Below are 21,375 nucleotides of genomic sequence, written 5' to 3'. Positions count from 1 at the left end.
TGGGTTCAATTCCCAGAATGGACAGATAGATGGATTTTCATTTTTGGATATTAATTTAAAATCTATGAAAAAAATACTTTTTAAAATCAAGGAGACAAATTTTGATCCAAATTTTGTATCCAAGAAAGAAAACACAGTGAGACATGGGACCCAGGTCTCCACCACCTTCTCTGACCCAGAATGAATGATAAGGGATGAAGCCTTTTCTTTTGGTCTGTTTTGCTTTGTTTTGGCTTGGTCTGTTAACAAAATGGATGATTCTGATGCAGCCCAATCACCAAGGCCCTGTGGATTCAATTTCTTCCCATGTCAGAGTCTGCTCCACACCTACAGAGGTTAACATGAGATTAGTCCTTCAGTGTTTTACAGTTTAAAACTTTAAAATGAAGCCCAGCCTGTCCTGTGGCTCCCAGTTTGGTCCCAATGGCACTGTAATCTGGTCATCCTGTTTTAAATCTTGGTTGCTATTCATGTGATGCTTTCTCCAGATACACACACAAATAGAATTAATGGTACAAATGTTATTCTGTGTCTCTTTTTCATACATACTTTGTAAAACCCTTTCATACCAGTTATTACTTACATGTCTTACTATTCTATAACTGTCTCAACGGTGTGAATGAACGGTAATTTGCCATTTCCCCATTAGGTGCTCTAATTTTTTAATTATTCTTTTATAACAAATATCTCTGTACATTTACATTTAAGATTTGCATATTCCTATAGATTCCTAGAAATGAAACATTGAGTTATGTGAGTTGTGCATTTGAAATGATTGTGGGTTTCTCAGGTCTGGGTGCCCTGAAACAAATTCTAGAGCTGGTATAGAGAGTAGAGGGCGCATGGCCTGAGGTGCTTTGTAACAGAACAGGATAGCTTGGATCCACCTTGCTCGGATTGGCAACCGGAGACCAGAACAGCACTAAGAGGAGAGGATGTGGCTGGAGATGCTGATTTGGAACTAACTCCCTCTGGGTGGACTGAAAATCTTCTAAGAACAACTAGATCCAGGGTCAGTTGAAATGGCTGGAAAGGAGGAGAGGGGTACCTGAGAGAATCAGAACGGGCAGCCAGAGTGCCCAGCACTGAGAAGCAACATCAGCAGAGCCAGGGTTGTGAGAAGTGGAGACTGAATCCTGGGGAAGATGGGTGCATTCGGTGGTGAGTGGAATTTTTAGTGTAGTTTTTAGGTAGAAAGTTAGACATTAGCAGACCTGGAGACGGACCACTGGGACCACTTGAAAAGGAAAGTTGTGATGCATTTTTCTTTTTCCTTTCCTTTCTTAATTACTAGCTATTGATTACATCCACACCAAGCCATAGTTTCAAACTTTAGCTCAAGAGAAAAATACCATCTTCTGAACATGCTGGTAAGGACCAGGGTCCGTACAAAGTCCAGGCCATGGGTGAGGGTTTAGAAAAACTTCAAGGTCTCCAAACAAACTAAACAGAAAATATCTCCCTAGGGAGAACCTACTAGGTCAACACAGGGCGTTTTCCTTGTAAAGGAACAAGAACCTCGGAGAAAAGAAAGAATATTCTTCAAAGACCCAGTTAATCATGCAAATGTAACCTGAGGTCCCACCAGCCCAAATGTCACCTTGGTGCAGCCTGCCCCCCCGTCTCTGTCTCTCTGTCTCTCTGTCTCTCTCTCTCTCTCAACCTGCCCCTCCTCGAAAAGGAGTACCATTTGCAGTAACCTCTGTCTATACATGACGGCCCACATGTCTTGTTTGCAATCTTTTGTCAAAGACATAAAGGATCCAGGTGTGGCCAGCTCCTCACTGTGTTATTTGGTGACACAGTAATCTCTGAATTCCTAGTAAATTCCAATCAGGAGATAGTTGAGATTCTCAATGCAAAAGTCTACAATAACTATTTACTCATGAAATTCTTCCGGCCACTCGGAGGCGTAGAGGGCTCTGCCCTTGTGTGAGACACACTTGCAGCAGCTCTCTCCACACATGTTCCTGCCCCACACAGGGGAGCGCATGCGCTGCTCACCCGGAACTGGTCCACAAGACCTGAGCCCAGTGGTGTGCAGCTGGCCAGTCCTCTCCCCCATGCTACTGGATGGAGGCTCCACTGGACAGTCTTCCCAGGTTCTTGGTGTCCTGAACAAAGAATTTGATGAGACACAAAGAAAAGGCAGCAAAAGTGTACAACTACTGAAGACAGAAAAGAGGTAGGGTCTACCCAGTGAGCGCAGGCTGGTGAACAGTGGACAGCAGCCTGATGATGAGCGGACGGGGTCATTTGTATCCGAAATTCCTGGGTTGGCTTTCTCTTTGTGCAAATAAGGCATTGGTACAGTTGTCCTATCAAAAACTCGCTTGATGTCGCTCCAGACTTAAACTTTGCTATCAGAAGACTCACTTGGCTTCCTGCCAGATTTAAATGAAGGCTTGAAAATAGCATTTTTCCAATTGGTCCTGGGAACAGTGCCAGATTCAGTGAGGGACTGAGAATATTGCAACCTCACTGGTTCAGTGTAGGGTGCTCGGGGGCCGCCGAGTCATTTTAAGTCCTGCCTTCTGTGTGTGTCCTCTGGGTTTGCAGGACCTTTGGCACATTCTGCTCAGATGTTTGTCCAGCTTGCCCCTAATCTCCTACCTCACTATGAAGGGCTGACAGGGTGTCCAGAGCTTCCTGACCTTTCCATATCACACCCCAGCAACACCACCCTGGGCCACCCTCCCAGGGCCAAGGGGGCTCCTCCAAGCAGCCCTGACAGCTGGGGTCCCCAAGAGCCCCTTGCCTGTTTCCCTCATTTGCTGTGGACTTGGGTGTTAGTTTCTGTGGTTATACAGACCACGCTCTCCTTACCGGGATTTCTCCTGATCATCTGGATTTACAAAGGTCAGAAAGCACTGTGCATCCAGTGGAACTGGATCATTTCCTGGATCCAATGCTGTCATGATCCTGGGTGATATGGAGCTACAGTCCCACCAGGCCTGGCCCCAGGGGAAATACCCATCCTGTAACGCTGCCCACTAAGCCAGGCTGCATGTTCAGGAAACATCCTAAATGTGTTTTCAACTTGCTATGTGCTTGATTGCTGATAAGCTTATCGGGACGTAAACCCATGGCACATAGACATCTGTGCTGCTATGTGTGTGAGTCCAGGAGCCAAGCAGCAGCCCAGGCTGGGTCAGCATCTGGACTTCACCTTGGGCCTCGGTTTTCTTGTCCAAAAGCGGTCAGTAACAGTCCCTGCCTCCCCATGGTTGTGAGGATAAACGAGTCGTGTGGGTAGTGAATTTGGAACAGAAAATGTTCTCTACAGAATGAAAGGCCACGAGGGTGGAGAAGCCAGGTGTGGCGAGGGCTGGCCTCCATCTCACTTGCCTAGACTAGACTTGGGCTGTCACAAGGACCAGTGAGCTCACCAGCTGTCAGGCTGGCTACGCACTATGAGCAGGGAAGGTGGATAATCACTATAAATAGCACTTAGCTCTGGGTACAGTACCACTCTGCTCTCTTGTGTGACCCTCAGAGCCACAGATAAATGCCAGGCTGCAATAGGGAAGGAGATGATACAGATGAAATTAAAATCAGTGAGCCCCACTGTGAGTTTTAGAATTGTCTGCACCTACATTCTCTCACCTTTGGCCTGGAAAGATTTGGAAGCTCAGTTCTCTGCAGAGAATTTTCCTTTTGTTCCTTCCATTACTCTGGCTTTGGCTGTCTGCACACCAAGGAAGCATGTTACCTTGGACATGGCGCCAGGGTCAGAGGCCCACTCCAGCATAATGACTGTCAACTTGGACGTGTGTGCCCTGCTGAGTGCTCCAGGGAAGCAGGCAGAGCCATAGCCTTTGTCACCTGGGGAAGCCAGGAACTCTCACAGAGGAGCCAATCCGGGGTGTGGAGGAGGAGACAGTGTGTGGTGGACTGGGGTGGAGAGTGAGGGAGACAGGAGTTGTGGGGGCTGTGTTCTGTGCAGAGAAATGATACAGGCAAGCATGGTGGGAAAGCTTGGTGTGATCTTGAGGCCACAAGGAGTTCTGTGTTACTGAGCAGATCATGTCAGGGAATGAAAATAAAGTAGTGGGCTCTTTTCTAGGAGCAATGGGAGCCATAGAAGAATACAGAGTGAGGGGTGACATAGATAATCAGATGTGCATATATGAAGTGGCCCTTCAACAGTCACAGGGAGAGGAACTGGAAGAGTGAGAGCTAGAGGCATGAAGTTGGCAGGGACACTGTGGCCATGGTGTAGGTGGGAGGAGGCAGTGAAGGATGGAGAGGTGAAAGCTGCTTCAAGGTTGGATGTCAGAGAGGATAAATGAACAAACATGACTCTGGAGTGTTCTGAGGGCAGCAGGGGAAGTGGTTGTGTGCAGAGGAAAGACAGGAGTGAGCACTGTCTGGGGCAGGGCATGATCCCAGCCTTGCCCGCACTGACCTGGGGTTCCTGTGGGCTCTCTGGAAAATGTCCAGTGTGCCTGCTCCAATGCTGCAGTGCAGCACCAGCCACCTACATACTTGACTTTATTTGCGTCTTGTCTTGTTTCCTCCTACCCATGCACCACTGGTCTCCTGCAGTCATGGAAGTTTAACCTCATCTCCAGAAAAACAGGGACCAGAGGCAAAACATTTGGTTAATTTCAGAGGATTGAACCAGAGTAGCTCTATCACTGAGCTACTCACCCAGCATGTTTTATTTTATTTTCATACAGTTTCACTAAGTTGCCCAGGCTGGTCTCAAACTTGCACTCCTCCTGCCTCAGCCTCCCCAGTAGCTAGGATTACAAGTGAATGCCGCCATTCCCAGCTCCCATTCATCGACCATATCTGAGAAACTCAAGTCACTAATCTCTGGTAGTGTAAGAGGACAACCTGGGGACATTAACACTGCAAGGTGGGTGGAGGTAGAACCCAAGAAAACAGCTAAAAAGGAGTGGGCAGAGAGAGGAGGAATGACAGGAAAAGGTGGGGAGGTTGGGTCCCAGCAACCAAGAATTGCTCCTGCAGTGTCCACCAAGTGGACTCCTCCCTCCGAGTATACACTCTTCTAGTAGTAGGCAGTGCTGCCTGGGGCATGTTCCCCTTCTATGGCCAGAGCTGTGCTAAGCATCGTCACTCCTTCCTGGCCACTTCCCTCCCCTGCTCTGGAAGACTTGGGTTTCTTGGCCACCGAGGCCAGCTCCTCTGTGATCAGCCAGGCCCAGGTAGAGTCAACAAAGAGGCAGGGCAGGATCAGGATTACAAGCAGAGGTGGAGGTACGGGAAACCCAGTCTTGCTGGGTAAGTGACACACATCCCACACACTGACTCCTTCCTGACCCAAGCTTGCAGCAGTTTGGACATTTCTCTGACTCAACTTGGATGGAGACCAGTGATTGTTCCTCATAAACAACACATATGCTTATTTTCCCCTTTGAAATTTTTCCTAGATTTTTTAAAGAATCATCATGACCTCGGGAATTTCCATAGATTTCATGTGTTTCAATCCACTTTAAAGATTGTCCTCCCAGGTCGCTCCTGTCACTCTTATTAGATACAATGCTAGGCAGCTTTAAAGATATCCTTGTTTCTGGAAAAAGGTCCTAGGTGCACCCTTTGCAGTGTCTTGGGTGGAGGTGATGCTCAGGAGGAGAGTTCCTACCTGCCTACCCTCTGTGCAGCCCCTGGGCCTTGCCACCTCTGGTACACGAAAGAGCTCCCAGGTAGAGCTGAGGTGGAAGGGGGTGAGTGGTCTAGGATTGTCCTGCTGAGCAACGAAGACCCCGCTGATGACGAGCAGCTAGGCCAGAGGCCAGTCCACATCCAAGTTCAAATGACAATGCCCAGAAGATAGGACAGAGTCCAGAGAGCCTGGAAGGAAGGAAGCAAGGAAGACACCAGCAAGGAAGACGGAGGAGAAGGTAGAAACAGCAGGATGAGAGGTGTGAGCTGAGCATGGTGCCAGGCCCTTCCACCAACAGAAAAAAATGACGCCAGTGCCTCAGCACCTGCCACAGCACAGGATGAAACTGGGACACAGGATTTTTCTTCCTGAGTAATCACAACATGCATTGAATAAATAAAGGGAAGTCACCTACAACGACTGCTTTTGAATCATGCTAAGAAATGCCAGCAACCATCAAGGAAATGCAAATTAAAACAACACTAAGCCAGGCACGGGACAGCATGTCTGTAATCCCAGCACTTGGCAGGCTGAGGCAGGAAGATCAGCTTGGGCTGCATAGTGAGTTCAAGGCCAGCCTGAACTACATAGCGAGACCCTCTTAAAACACACACACACACACACACACACATTGAGATACAATCTTACTCCAGAAAGAATAACTATCATCAAAAAATCAAATAATAAATGTTGGTGAGGCTGCAGGGGCGCAGGAGGAACTCTGCTACATTGTTGGTGGCAATATTCACTGGTACAACCACTATGGAAGCCAGTGTGGAGACTTCTCAAAAGCCAAAAGTAGAAATTCCATTTGATCCCACTATCCTCCTTAAAGGTATCTTCCCAAAAGAGTTAAAATGACTAGGGATACATGCATATCTAATGCAATGCAATGCATAATAGCAAAATCTTGGAAACAGCATATATGACTATCAATAAATGAATGGATAAAGAGAGTGTAAATAAGGATTAAAAGGATTAATAACTAATAATTGATACCTTGAAATAGGAAAAGGTCCAAAGGAGTAGGGGTGGTGGGGGGAGATGGGGAAAGGAAAAATTATGAGAAAAGAAAAACAATGGAAATGAACTGTATGTAAATAGGGAAGGGTAGAGGGGTGAAGGGCACGCAGGTAATGGGGAAAAAATAAGAACCAAGATACATCATGGACAGGTACAAGCACCCAATGACCAATGTAAACGTATTGTATAGTTAAAATGTACCAACAAAAGAATTTAAGCAAAAAAAAAAGAATATTATGGTCTTTATACACAATGGAGTATTACACTGCCATAAAGAAAGATAAGCTAGTAGACATTTGTAGGTAAATGGATGCAACTTGAGACCATAATGTTAAGTGAAATGCATTGGACACACGAGCTCAAATATCACATGGTTTCTCTTATATGAGAAACACTATATATATGAAATACTATATATATACAAATAATGAACAAAATAGAAGAGAGATAAATAGGAAGTAGAGAGAAGTTCAAATACTTCCCAAATTACATATGTCATTGTTTTTAAAATATTGCAATATATATGCTAATTTGTTTCATTGATGCTGCTACTTTATCTTAGTTTATTGAAAAGAAAGTTTGTGGGCCGGGGATTCAGCTCAGTGGTTCCAGCACCTACCTCGCAAGCACAAGGTCCCAAGTTTGATCCCCAGTACCAAAAACAAAAAAAGAAAAGAAAAGAAAGTTTGTGTTATCTGTTTATTCTTTGTAAGAATCTTTTGGGGTTATGTTTTGTACTGAGTAACTAATTTGAAGATAAGGATACATAGTGTAATGGCTTTTGTTATCCTCTTATTATTTGGCTATAAAAATTTGTCTTATTTTTTCATAAAATTAAAAAATGAAAATAAAGAAATGCCAGTGAAGCAAACAACAGGAAACCTCAGACAAGTTGCTTTGCTTCAGTTACATCTTTTCTTGTCTTAGATTGTGATTGATGCATTGACTATAAAGGGCACTCTCCTTTTACGTTCCTAAATTATTTCCAGTCAGCAGATTGGTTAGAATTAGTTGAATCCACATTTCCAATGTTTCCAAATAATTCTGAAACTTCTGAATGTTCGGCCACCTGATGTAAGGGCGAAGGCATTAAAATCTCATAGTTCTGCCAGTATATGAAATAATTAGGTAGACACGAGAAAGACTGAAACTATATTAGTTCAAAATCTGATGTGAAACATTTTCTTTTAGGTATAGCAAATTTTAAGCATAACTTACATTTGGAGTAAATCTCTGTTTTTAAAATTTTGATGTCATTAATTCCCAGCATTTTTTCTGATACATGTAGCTTGAGCCACATGTATAACTGATAAAATTCTAAATGTATACCTTTGTACATATGAATAATTCAAAGTATCTTTGTTCATTTTTAATTTTGATACAACTTTAAATGTACAGTATAGAGAAGTTTCAAGTCCAATACAGAACTACTCTCATAGATTCACCACTGACATAACACCTTGCTGCTTTATTGATTGCCTCACACTCATCTGCATCTGCAAGGTGTGGTTTTTTGTCTGTTTTGTTGCTTTTCTGGACCATTAGGGAGTAAACAATAGACATCATACCCTTTACTCCTAAGTACTCCAATGTGTATTCCTTAAGGACATTTTCTTTCATAACCACATTACAATTACTAAAATTAGGAAATTTGATATTGATACCTTACTTCAGTTTGGTCAGGTGTCCCGACATTGTCTTATATAACAAACATCACATCTATTCTAGGACCTCCTACAGAGGATGTGTGCAGTTATTTGTCATATCCCTTTAGTGTCCTGTAATCTGGAAGGCTTTCTGCTCATTTTGTCTTCCATGACCTTATCCTTGAGGAACACAAGTATTGTCAATTATCCCTCAGGGGGATTCCCCCAGCATCTCAGATAGGATTCAGGCTATGGCTTTTCGGAAGGACTGACAAAGTGATGAATCCTCAGCACACTGTCAGGAGGCACATGGTTTTACCTTGTCTTGTTTTGTTATTTGGTTAAAGTCTGCCTTGTAGGTTCCCCATTAGAAAGTTTGTTATTTTTTCCCTTGATTAATACTGTGTAGTTTGTGGAAGACATTTAGAGTTGATGCAAACATCCTTGTTTTAGCATCCTTTCATAATTCTTGCAATGATGGTTACAAAATGGTAAAGAAAATACATATTGAGTGTTCTTCTTTCCAAAGATGACAATACTTTTCCCAGTATCATAAAAACTCAAAATGTAAAGAATTTAAAGACCAAAATAAAAGAGACTGCAGAAAACAGAGAAGTAGATTTTGTGGGGTGAGCCAATCCCAGCACCCAGGAGGAGGCTCCCCAGCCACCATCCCACTGCTCCTAGGGCAGAGGAGGTGACCCAATCCCAGCACCCAGGAGGAGGCTCCCTGGCCACCATTCCACTGCTCCCAGGACAGATGAGGTGAGCCGCATGGGTGACAACAGCACCCCCCCATGGAAATGAGAAAACACATAAACAAGCCTCAAAAACAGACTTCCAGATCACCTACAGCAACCCCAAAGGGAAACAAGATGGAACACCCTGATATTCAAACACCTAGACTCCCTGAACTGGCAACAAAAGAGGATCTGAAATCTAGAGAGGACACAGATAATAAAGTAGAGAAGCTGAGGAACATGATGGAATCTCAACATAGGAAACGAATGGAATCCATAAAACAGATACAGATTTCCAGGAGATTAAAAACTCCATTGAAAGTCTATGCAGCAGAATGAACCAATGTGAGGACAAAATTTTAGATATAGAAAATAAGATTGCAATTAGTGACCAGGAAAAAAATTAATTCAAAATTGAAAGGGACTATGAGATATTAATCCAGTAGCTGCTAGACAATGCAAAGAAGAATAACATAAGACTGATTAGAGTCAAAGAAGGAACAGGAGAGAGTGAAGATGACACAAAAAAACTGTCCACAGAAGTGATGGCAGAAAACTTCCCAAGCAGGGGAAAAGAACTTGACATACAGATAAATGAGACATACAGGACTCCAACTAGCCTTGATCAAAAAAAAAATCTACACATAGGCATATAATAGTTAGGATTCCAGAAACCCAACAGAAGAACAAAGTTCTACAAGCAGTGAGAGAAAAGAAAGAAATCACATACAAAGGAAAGCCCATCAGAATCACAGCAGACTTCTCAATGCAGATCCTCAAGGCAAGAAGAGCTTGGAGTGATGTATTTCAAGCCCTAAAGGAAAACATCCTCCAACCCAGATTGATGTACCCTGCAAAACTATCTTTCAAAATTGATGAAAAATAAGATACTTTCATGATAAAGGGCACCTTTGGAACTTCATGAATACCAAACCAACACTCCAAAAAATTTTAGACAATATCCTCGGAAAAGACAGTGAGGATCACAAACCCAGGAAGCCCAGCAGAATGAATCCATTGGGCATGACAAATTAAACACAAAGGGGGAGAATCCCAACAACAACAAAAAAAGTCATGACAAGGCTTTTAAAACTTTTAACTTCATCTCCCTAATGAGTGTCTAATTCAATCTTATTATTGTACTGATTAGTCTTTTTCTGATTCTATTGTTGCACACATTTCTTTGTGCTGTACTGGCTATATATCATCTTCTTGCATCTACTTTTTAATTGGTTTTTTAATAATGAGCTGTAAGAGTTCTTTATATATTCTGGTCATAGGTTATATGCACTGTAATTAGGGTGTGTTACGGACTACTTTTCATTTTAATGATGTCATTTAAAGTTCTAAATTCCGATAGAATCTCATTTATCAATATTTTTTCTTGTAGACATCATGCTTTTGTATCCTAGGAAGTTCTTGCTTAGCCTAAATTCATAAATACTTTCCCTTATAATTTCTTCTTAAAGTTTTATACTTTTCAGCTTTCATATTTAGGTTCATAGATCCTGTCAAGCTATTTTTATGTATGGCAATAAAGGGTTTCATGTAATTTTTTTATATACGGATATCAGGTGTTGAAGTGCCATTTGCTGAAAACACTATCTTTTCCTTTGCTCTTGAATTGAGTTTAGATTCTATAAAATATTAATGTTAAATAATCTTTCAAAACTCAGTGGACCATATGTGTGTGGTTCTATTTCTAGATTCTCTGTTTTATTCCAATAATCTATATGTCTTTCTTTACACGAACACTGCCTTGATTACTCTAGCTTTAAAGGAAGTCTTAAAATTAGGTAATAAATGTCTTCCAACACTGTATTTTTTTCTTTTTCTTTTTACTTTTCTAGGTCCTTCGTACTCCTACATAACTTTTAAATTTCAATGTCCAATTCTTCATTTATAGCAAGTATACATAGACCTGAATTTTTATATATACCTTGTGTTTTCTAATCCTGATAAATTCAAGTACAAGTTCTAGGGGCTCCTAGAGATTTCTTAGTATTTTCTCTGTAGATGATCATTTCATCTACACATAAAGATTTTGCTTCTACCTTGCCAATCCTATCCTAATAGTGTCATTTCATTGCCAGAATATTTTGGTTTAGGCCTATGTTTCAAAGTTTAATGGATAGATGAAGAGTAAGCATATCTGCCCTTGTTCCCCACCTTAAGGAGAAAGCATTGTATCTTCTCCATTCATATAAGGCATTCTCACAGGAAGTATGGAGTACATGTCTTTGATCTGTTGAGAAGGTTCTGTTCTACTTCTAGTCTCCTGATAACTTTTACCATAAACAGCTGTAGAATTTAGTCCAATACTTTTTCTCCAACTAGTGACAGAATCATATGGCTTTTTCCTTTTCTCTGTTAAAATGATGACTTTTGGGGGTGGATCTTCCAATGCTGAACCAACACTGCCATCCCTATAATAAAACCACTTTCTACATCCTGCCAGATCTGACTTCTAATAGTTTGTTTTGTTAAACAAATTCCTATGTTCATACTTTCTTCTTCTATTATCTTTATCCAGTTTTAGGATTAGCACAATGTTGATTTCTAAAATGACGGGAGAAGTGTTCCTTCTTTTTTCTGCTTTAAATGTTTGATATAATTTATCCATTAAAATGTGTATGAGCCTGTTGTTGTCATATAGGTAGATTTGCAAGCTAGGAATATACTTTCTTTAATAGGTGCTATTCACATTTTATATTTCCTCCAGAGTTAGTTTCATTAATTTGTCTCCCAAGGGACTTCTTAGAAGTTGTCTAATTTATTTCAAAAAAGATTTTTGAAATATGCTTTCTATATCCTTTTAAATTCTGTAAAATCTGTAGTAATTCTCCTAGGTCTTGATATTTTAATTTTAAAAATGTATAATTGATATTGTGTAACAGGAAGAAAAGGTCTAAAGGAGAAGGGGAAGTGGGAGGGGTAGGGGAAAGGAAAGAAGGGAAAAGAAAAAATATGAGAAAAGGAAAAAAATGGAAACAAAGTCTTTGCAAATAAGGAAGGGTGGAGGAGGTGAAGGAAAAAAATAAGAACCAAGAGACTTATGTAATGGTACAAGATCCCAGTGATGAATGTAACTGTATTTTATACCTAAAATGGACCAATAAACTTAATGGGGAAAAAAAAGTAGGCTTCGTGGAGATGGGAAGGAGGTCTGGAAAAAGAGTGTGAGGGAGGCCAGGAGATGGTTACAAATGACTGGGATGTACCAGTGCCCCAAGATGAATTCAACTATTATTAATTGCAAGCATGCACTAATACTAAATGTAAATGAATAAGACCACTTTGAAAAAGGACAAAATGTTTCTTTCAATAAAACAACCCACAGGGTGGTGCTGAAAACACAGACCCTGAAGTGTTCAGGTCTTGGGCTGAGTCTGTGGAGCTTTACATCCATCCTCAAGACATTCTGCCTGACCATAGCAGAGGACCAAAGTTGGCACCATCTCTACCTTTTCTTATAAAGTCAGGGAAAGTGGATACAAAGACCATGCAAAATTGTTTCTGGTGACCATTCACAGCAGTCTTTTTCTCTGAAATTCACAGACAGTTACTAATACTATTAAAAGCAAGGACTTTTATCTCTGGAAATTGTATTTTCTTAGAATGTCCTTCCTAGAAGATCTTTGTCCATCTACAAAAGCTTCATTGGCCATGAAGCCAATGAACAAGAGGCCAAGTCAATGTTTGCCTTCCACTGCCTTTGTTACCTTTGTCTGACCATGTGTAAGGTTGGCGTGCTTACCTAACTAGACCCTGACCAAGCTCCAGGAGGATGGTAGTTGTAAAGGACCAATCTAAAAAAGCAGATGCATGCTGGGCTCTGTGGCACACACCAGTAATCCCAGAACTTAGGGAGGCTGAGTCAGGAGGATCACAAGTTCAAGTTCCACCTAGGCAACCTAGCAAGACCCTGTCTCAAAATAAAAAATAAAAACATAAAAGGGCTGGGGATGTACTGCAAAGGTGGCTCAATCCTCAGTACTTAATACGCAGTGCTAAACACTCTCCCTGTAGGACTCCATTTAATCTTCACAGTAAGCTCTCAAGTTAGGTACAACTATTAACATGGCTTTGCTGGTAACAATAGATGCTTAAAGAGATTACTAGTGAGTACTATACTGATGTTGCAGCTAGTTAGTGTATAAGTAAAGCCTGCTCCACTCATCTAAAAACACCCATAGGTTGCTCTCCAACAGAGCAGAAGTAGGGTGAGCTGGCCAGGTCTACACAGGTCTTCTTACATTCAGGTTCTGCCCCTGCCCCTGCTCTTGCTCCAGGGTCAAGCCCTCCCTCAAACCTGCACTCTATTCTCTGCTTGCTTTGCCTTAATCCCAGCCCTGGTTCTTGGGGCAAGCTGGCCAGTGCAAATGTAGGCTCCCTAGCAACTTATTTGGGAATTCACACATAATCCCCAGGCCATACAGGAATGTAGAGATTTCGAAGCTTTTTGTTTGGTGTGCAGTGCTGGAGAACCCAAGGTTTTAAAACATGGCAAGCAGAGCCATACCATGGGTCCACGTTCCCACCCCCAGTGTTCCAGTTCTCTTCCTGTTTCCCTTTGGTCAGTGGAAGAGGTGTTCAGCCTTCAGCTGACTTGTTCCAGGCACAGAGGAGAGAGCAGAGACTCATAGGGCTGGCCTTCAAGCAGAGGGGAATCTGGCTGGTGGCCAAATACTTGGCCTTCTTAAGAACATTCAACTAGGCAGAAGAAAGTTTTTTGTTTCTGTTTCTTGGTTGTTTCGAGTTTTTCCCCAGGATTTCAAAGTGTACAGGTGGATTAAACTCTGCTTCCCCACCAATCCCATTATTTTTCTATTTCATTAACGTTTTGCCTTTACTTTGCTGTAACTGGCTTTCCCTGTATGCAGAGTGAGCACTTTTGGATACCAACTCCTAGGCTTTCTTCTTTCCAGAAGGTGGCTTTTAGGGAACTACATTTCAGAGGGTTGGGATCAGATTATGACATTGCCACTAACTCGTTGGGTGTCTGGGAAGCCCCTCTGTCTCCTTGGAATGGGAGTATTAATACTCCATTGGGATAGCAGTAGAGAGGGTGCAATGAACACACTGTAAGTGTCCTCGGGCACATGATGGCTGCTCCACAGGCTAGTTCTCTCTATTGGTCTCTGTGGCAACCAAGACCACCATTCTCCGAATTCTAACTAAAGTGCGCTGACAGTGGACATAAGCCAGGGGTGAGTCCCACATCCAGGGTCTGCTGTAATGCCGGAGCTGGCCTTTCCCAGGATAGCAGGAGTGCTGGAAAGTAAAACCTGACCGCAGTGAAAATTTGTTGAAAAATCAAATCCCAAAGTAGCTCCAGTTTTGAATACACATTTTGGGGGCTTTTTAAATTATTTATTTATTTGGTGCTGGAGATTGAACCTGAGGCCTCATGCATGCTATGCTTGTTCTCTGCCACCCTAACCCCAGAGGATACATTTGCATATTGCTTTCTTTTTTCTGGGTAATCTGAAAAATTAAACCAACTTGTAAGCCACACAGGGTTACATTTTTATTCTTCTTTTTAATATCAATATTATTGGTATTAATATGATTTGATTTATGTATTAAACTGTTTCAAGCCGTACAGATGAATGGTAATGTGTAATACACAAAATGGTCTTCAGAAAGGAAGATGATACCTCACACTCAACATAGGACCGATGTTATATGCAAATTTGAAAATTTCATTTTACTCCTTTTGGAAATATTGCCACAAAGATGATCTCACTATAGAACTTCAGGCATAAAACAAGAAAAGCAATCTTTTACCACATACTTTTTTTTTTCTTTTTTCAGTAAATTGAGATTTTAGCCAGGCGTGGTTGTGCACGTCTGTATCCCAGCACTCAGGAGGCTGAGGCAGGAGGATCACCATGAGCTCAAGGCCAGCCTGGACTACATAGTAAGTTCAAAGCCAGCCTGAACTACACAGTGAGATCCTATCTCAAAAAACCCAAATATAAGTAACAAGCTGTGCACACAGGATGGATGGATTCTATTTTAGTCCTTATAATCCAACACTTGGAGAATGGAAGAGTGTACAGGAATTATCTTACCAAAAGCCCAGTTACTTGGTTGCTACACAATGGTTTCCAAGTTTAAGGCTGGGTTTGAGGAACGCACAAAGAAAATGGTTCAGAGGTGTGAAGAGACAGCTGTGCAGAACTTGGCACAAGCTCATCCTTCTGAGTAATGCCTGCACAACTGGAGAACGATTTCAGATGCGGGCATGTGAAGTGGAAAGGGCGTTTTACTTTATTTTCCAATCACAGTGTCTATTTCCAAATTAGGAAAATGAGCCACAGCTTGCCACCTGGTTCTTCCCTTTTAAGTGATAGCCCCATAAATCAAATTAATTGTGGTGCTACAAGAAAGTCTGAGTTTTCACCCAGGTTTCAGATACACAGCAGTTTAACTTGGACTCTCTCTTGATATGACCATCATCTTGGTGTTTTAGGTTCGTGATTGTATGTGCAATTTACTCTCCTTGGGTTTCCATTTGCTTATGGCTGCAGTAGTCAGAGAAGGGCTGGGGAGTTGCTCTGGCTTTTTCTCAGTACTGCATGGTACACTCAAAGATCCCTGAATTCTTTTCAAAATTTTGAATTTTTTCTTTTTGAGACAGGGTCTCACTGTGTAGTTCAGCCCAGTTTTGAATTCACCGTGTAGCCCAGGCTGGCCTCAAACTCGCAGTGATCCTCCAGAGTGCTGGGATTACAGACATGTTCCGCCACCTGGGCTCAACCTTCGTTCTATCACCAAGTGTTATAAAACACATGGAGTTGTACATTTAGAGGTATCTGCGGAACTGTCAAGAATTCGAGTCAAGTTTTTGCAATTATAACCACAAATGGCAGAATGAAGATTGTTCTTTTCTGCCAAAAAGTAAGGGTTATCTACAGCCTTAACCTAGGTTGAGTCTTGAGTTCACAGAGGTTATAACAGGTGGCAGCAATTTATTTCTTCCAACCATCTCAGGGTCAGTTTCACACATTTGCTTTCCATTTATTCGTCCCTGTCTTGATCACTTCTAGTTAGCCTTTTTTTTTTTTTTTTTTTTGCCTTTGCTAACATAGTTACTACTAATCCTGTCACACCGCAGTCATAGGACTGCATGGGAACTAAAAAATCTCCCCAAGTCTTATTCACCAAGAAGAACCACTGAAGTGCTCAAGCACAAGGAAAGTCTGGACAGTGTCGGACTGTGCTGGGCACTGTCCGAGTGTGACTCAAATTATCAACCCAGCAATCCTTCAGAGCGGGCACTGTCAGACCACTGCGTGGTGGACCAGGAGCAGGGAGCACAGCGACTTGCCCAGACTCACCGACCAGTGACCGGGGCAGCACACCATCCTGGAAAGGGCCGGATCAACACAATGTCTTCATTGTGAGCTCTACCGTCTCTGTCCCTCTGCCCTTGGGGAAGGAGCTACCACAGACAGTGCATGAGTGCATAGGTGTGCTTCTGTTCCCACTGAACTTTATTTCTAGGCACTGAAATTTGAATTTCCTATAATTTTCACTTGACATAATATTTTTCCTTTTGATTACTTTTCAATTATCTAGAAATCTAAAACCCATTCTTATTCTTACCTCTTGGGTCATGTTAAAAAGAGGTAGTGGGCTACATTTGGCTTCGAAGCTGTAATTTCCTATAATTAAGAGGGAGAGCCAGGCTATGAACCTATACTAGGTTCCTATGTGCCCTTCACCTTGATATACAGTCTATATCATAATAGTAGAAGTCATATGCTTTATATAAAATTCCACAAAATATTAAGGAGAAAGTAACAACCACCCACAAAAGCCACAACCCAGAAAAAACACAGGTAAGAGCTGATATTTTCTTCCATTATTTTGTCCATTGTTTTACACTAGTAAATTTTATCACTCCAGTTTTTTACTCATCATGAGCATTTTCCACATTTTCACAGAAGCCACACAATTATAACAATTACTAGATATATAGTAGTTCATTTTAAACATCAGAGGGGTGAATCCCTATTTTGAAAGAATTCTATAGCTAACTCAAAACAAAGAATCTTTTCACTAAGTGAGCAGATGGTCATCCTTCATTTATCCTCCACTTCTCTGTACTTTTCCTAATTTGGACCTTTGAAAGCCACCCAGTCTGAAGTACAGATACAGTGAAAGGCTTTCAAATGACCAGACCTGAACCTTACTTCTCTTTGTCCGTTTATTACCTACATGACTCTGCACAAGTTGTGAACTTGCCTGAGCCTCAGTTTCTCCAAAAGGAATGCAGAGTTGTATATACTGTACCTAACATGCTCGGCACCAGAGAAGAAATCTCTTGGTGGGAACGGACCTTTGTGGTCCCTGCCTCCACCACCATCCTGGTCCCCAACACCATACATAGAAATAGACTATTTCATCAAAGACCATAGAGAAAGTGTCATTTTCTATTGTGTACTACCAAAGTTTTCTCTCCAGGAGCAAAGGAAAAGCCAACCCCAGGAATGTTTGGAAAGGTGAGTGAGGAGGGCGGGCCTACCTAGAGGCCTCTATCCCACCCCTCTGCCCCTCCAGCCCCACCCCAACCGGTTCCAGCCCCAGTCATTCAGAAGTTTCCAAACTGAAGCAATGCCCAGGTCACCCCAGCAGCAGGTGGCCTTGTGACACCAGCAGAGGCTGTTTTTCTTTTCACCCAGCTACAGAGGACATCTGCTCAGACATCAGAAAGGCATTCGGAGCCCAGAAGGCAGAACACAACATGGAGCTGACACACACGGCAGCTGTCAGAGGTGAGGGCTACAGCAATGCTAGCTTCCAGGTGAGCAGCTCTCTTCTCTGTTTGAGAACAAGTAAATGGAAACAATGCTCTTTCTTTGCTGCTTGGCAATTTCTTAGCTAAAGCAGGGGGATTATCAAGAATTTTAACAGCACACTTTAAGCCAATTATTTTTTTTCCTTGGTCTCTTCTGGGTTGACAAACCTGAAAAGTCTCTTTTGATCCTAATTTGCTCTGTCACTCGGAAACAAAACTGGCTTCTCCTCCCTTGCTTTCCCTGAGGCTCACAGCACTGCACTGTTGCTGTATTTACCTACAGGCACCTTCCCAAAGAACTGGTGAAAGAGAAAGAGCAGGGGAATTCAGGCCCTGCATGGAGTTAGGTCTCTGGATTCCTTTCTTTAAACCAGGTCCCACAGCTTCCATCCGCTGGTGGCCCAGGTGCCTGCCCCAGAGTGGCTGGGTTACACAAACCAGTCTGTCATCAGCCAACACTCACTGAGTGATTAATGCTGCTCTGGCCAGGGCTGGGTGCACAGTCTCAGAAGGAACGTGTCAGAAAGAACATTTGCTGCAGGTTCCTCAGCACCAAAAAAAGCTGGGCTACTGTGACTGGGTGCAGAATGGAGATTTTCAGAAATGTTCTAGTTGTGCTTCCCATTCTGACCCAGCTCTCAACTTGAGAACTTTGAAAAAGAGATAAGGTCCACATGAGTGGACCTCTTGGGCCTCATGGTCATAGCTGAGTAAAACAGAGCTTTTAGATGCTAACAGAGAAAGGGACAGTTGAAAGATGTCTGACTCGAGCCCTGACTTTTCCACCCATAAGTCACTGTGCCCTTCCTGAGCCCCAGAGTGACAGTCATGGATGATTCCCTTCTTATAGCTTGGGATGAGGAAGAGAAACCTTCCTTCACCCTTCCAGTTCCTGAGACTTGTGAATCAGCGATAAAGGACAAGTCAACAGGAGAAAAATATACAAGTGTTAGAAATATTTTAAATTTCACATGTATGGGGGCCTCACAAAAAAGTGAAAAATGCAAAGAATTTATATACTGTTCTAACCAAGGGAAACACATGGTGAGAAGTGATGAGATGAAGGAAAAGAGCCTTGGACACTTTTAGGGCTGATGACATTGTGAGATGGTGACCAGGAAGTGTAAGGAGGGAGCCAGTGGGTGGAACAGGTAACTTATATTAAGGTGGTTATGCAGACTTGGCTCGGCTTCATATCCCTGCCTTGCTGGAGTAGGGGCTGTTCTCCTCTCTGTTTGGGACAGAGTGTGCCTGCTTTTAGGAAGATGGGAAAGGGCAGAGTGCCCTCTGTATCTGATTTAGCTCAATTGCCTTCAGTCCTGAGGACAGAAAAACCTTGGATTGCAAGTAACTTGCTCTGTGAATGTTCCTCAAGATGAGCAAACATTGCTAATAAATATAACTTGATACTTGCAATATGAGTAATACATGACGCCGAATGTCACATGAGCCAATGGCCTCTCTCTCTCTCTCTCTCTCTCTCTCTCTCTCTCTCTCTCTCTCTCTCTCTCTCTCTCTCTCTTTCTCTGGGATTGTGAGTGATCATCTCCCAACAACAAGAGTTTATGGAGGAGATCTTATCTGCAGAGGAGCAGGAGAAAAAGCTGGAGGAATTCACTTCAAATGAGTTAGAAAAATGTGTAAAATGTGAGAAACAATGTAAAATTCTGTAGAAAAGCTCTACCCAAATAAGGCTGTAGAGTGTAAGCAGTGAATCTGTTTAGCAACAGTGCAATGTCACATTTCCAAGAAATCCTCAAAAGGAGGCAAAAGCAAGTGTCATTGGATAAGTTCCTTACTAAAGTTGCACAAAAAGAAAAGGATTCCATTGACCCAGTGGATAGCAGTGATTCCTTTAGTGACAGTGAAAGTCGTCCTACACAGTAGCCCTCCTCTCTCTTGTCTCCCTCAAACCAACCACGACGGTTTTCAAAGGTAACTACAGGTTAATTTATTTTTCTTTATATTTTGTATTTTCTTTATTACTGTGTATTATACTACAGTATTTAATCATTTTATATGAGTATTTTAGGATGTGGAACAAATTATCTGAGTTTCAATTATTTCTTAGGGGGAAATTCACTTTGATGTACAAGTATTTTGTATTACAAGCATGTTTCCAGAACAAATTATGCTCACAAACCAAGGTTTTACTGTATTTTGATAGGAGGGGTATATTACGAAGGTGGTGTGGCCTGATCCCCTTCATAAGTAGCAAGTTAGGGAGGAAAGGAGTTGAGCTTGGGGCCTGCGTGGATGTCGGGTGGAGCAGAATTGTTACAGTGAGTATGGCAGTGGAAAAGTGTTGCCATGGACAAGAGTCCATATCACCACAACTGGCTGTTTCTGGACAGTAAGGGGAGGCATATCAGTGGCCCTGTTTTCTGTCCCTCATTCTCTTGTATTAAAACAGAGCATCCTGGACTGCAGATGCCTCACACTAGCAGGGAATCACAGCAGCAGCCCATGCCCAGTAGCCAGTGACCAGGGTCCTCCTTCCTAAGCTCCTCTCAACAAGAATTTCTGCAGTGCTGTTTCAAGCAGAGTCATTGCCTGTCCTCTAAACTTGCCCACCACTAAGAGAGCACACCAAGAGAGAGTGATACACTATTTTTGTCCTCAAGAAGCATAGCAGGCCAGGTATGATGGTGCATGACTATAATCCCAGCACTCAGGAGACTGAGACTGGAAGATCATAGTGAGTTCGAGGCCAGGCTGTGGTACATAGTGAGTTCAAGGCCAGACTGAACTACAAAGCAAGACCTTGTCTCAAAAAACAAAACAAAACAAAAGAAACAGAGTGGGCAAAAGGAGCAATTACAACATCATGAAATGTTAAAAAAAAATTCTGTAAGTCTGCACCAAGTACATAATAAATAAACACATAATTGGAACTGGGCCAACAGGAGCCTATGAGAGCATCACAGAGGAGGTGAACAGAGGCTCACACACAAACAGGGCTAACTGTGCACAGGGTAGGACCTAAAAAAGACAAGCATGTGTCCGGGATGGATGTGGACTGGGATTCAGGGAAATGAGGCAAGCCAATGCCTCCAGGTGTGGTAAGACATTTGAGAGGGAATGGTTGGAAATTGATGAGACAAAATTACCATTTTTATGATGTCCAGGTAGTCCTGCTGAAGGTAGATGAAATGGAGTGAGATTGTATGCGGATACAACACGAGTTATAAGGTCAGTAGGACCATCCTCATGATTCCAGAGGTGGGGACACAGTGCTGGTGTGAACAGATATTTCTCAGACAAAGAAGTAAAAGCAGCAAATAAATATATGAAAAAATATTCAACATCACTGGTCATTCAAGAGATGCAGATGAAAACAACACTGAGATTCCACCTCACCCCAGAAAGAATGGCTGCTATCAAGAAATCAACAAATAACAAATGCTGGCAGGGGTGTGGGGAGAAAGGAACCCTTCTCCATTGCTGGTGGGAGTGCAGACTGGTGCAAGCACTGTGGAAATCAGTATGGAGATACCTCAAAGAACTGGTACTACAGTTCCCATT

The 21,375-nt window shown here is 42.4% G+C and overlaps 1 protein-coding gene across 4 annotated transcripts in view; it reads left to right on the top strand.

Moving 5' to 3' along the window:
- Window positions 1-2,014: 2,014 nt before the first annotated feature.
- Window positions 2,015-21,375, top strand: part of Slc28a3 (solute carrier family 28 member 3) — a 107,491-nt gene continuing 88,130 nt past the window's right edge. For 2 of the 4 annotated variants that reach the window (XR_002388685.2, XM_004862441.3), the window contains exon 1: window positions 17,635-17,856. Coding sequence is in view for 2 of the 4 variants with exons in the window: in XM_004862441.3 (XP_004862498.1) it covers window positions 17,797-17,856 (60 nt within the window). In the remaining 2 variants the exon portion in view is untranslated. Of the gene's footprint in view, window positions 2,186-17,634; window positions 17,857-21,375 lie in introns of those variants that run through there. The other 2 variants (XM_087204790.1, XM_087204792.1) reach the window with 2 other exon arrangements.

Source organism: Heterocephalus glaber, unplaced genomic scaffold (assembly GCF_053883595.1).
Source record: "Heterocephalus glaber isolate CG9 unplaced genomic scaffold, H.glaber_assembly_v1.0 deba00000546, whole genome shotgun sequence".
In the NCBI taxonomy this organism is placed as follows: Eukaryota; Metazoa; Chordata; class Mammalia; order Rodentia; family Bathyergidae; genus Heterocephalus; species Heterocephalus glaber.
The sequence above is the reverse complement of the archived record's forward strand: the minus strand, read 5'-3'. Positions and strand labels throughout refer to the sequence as shown.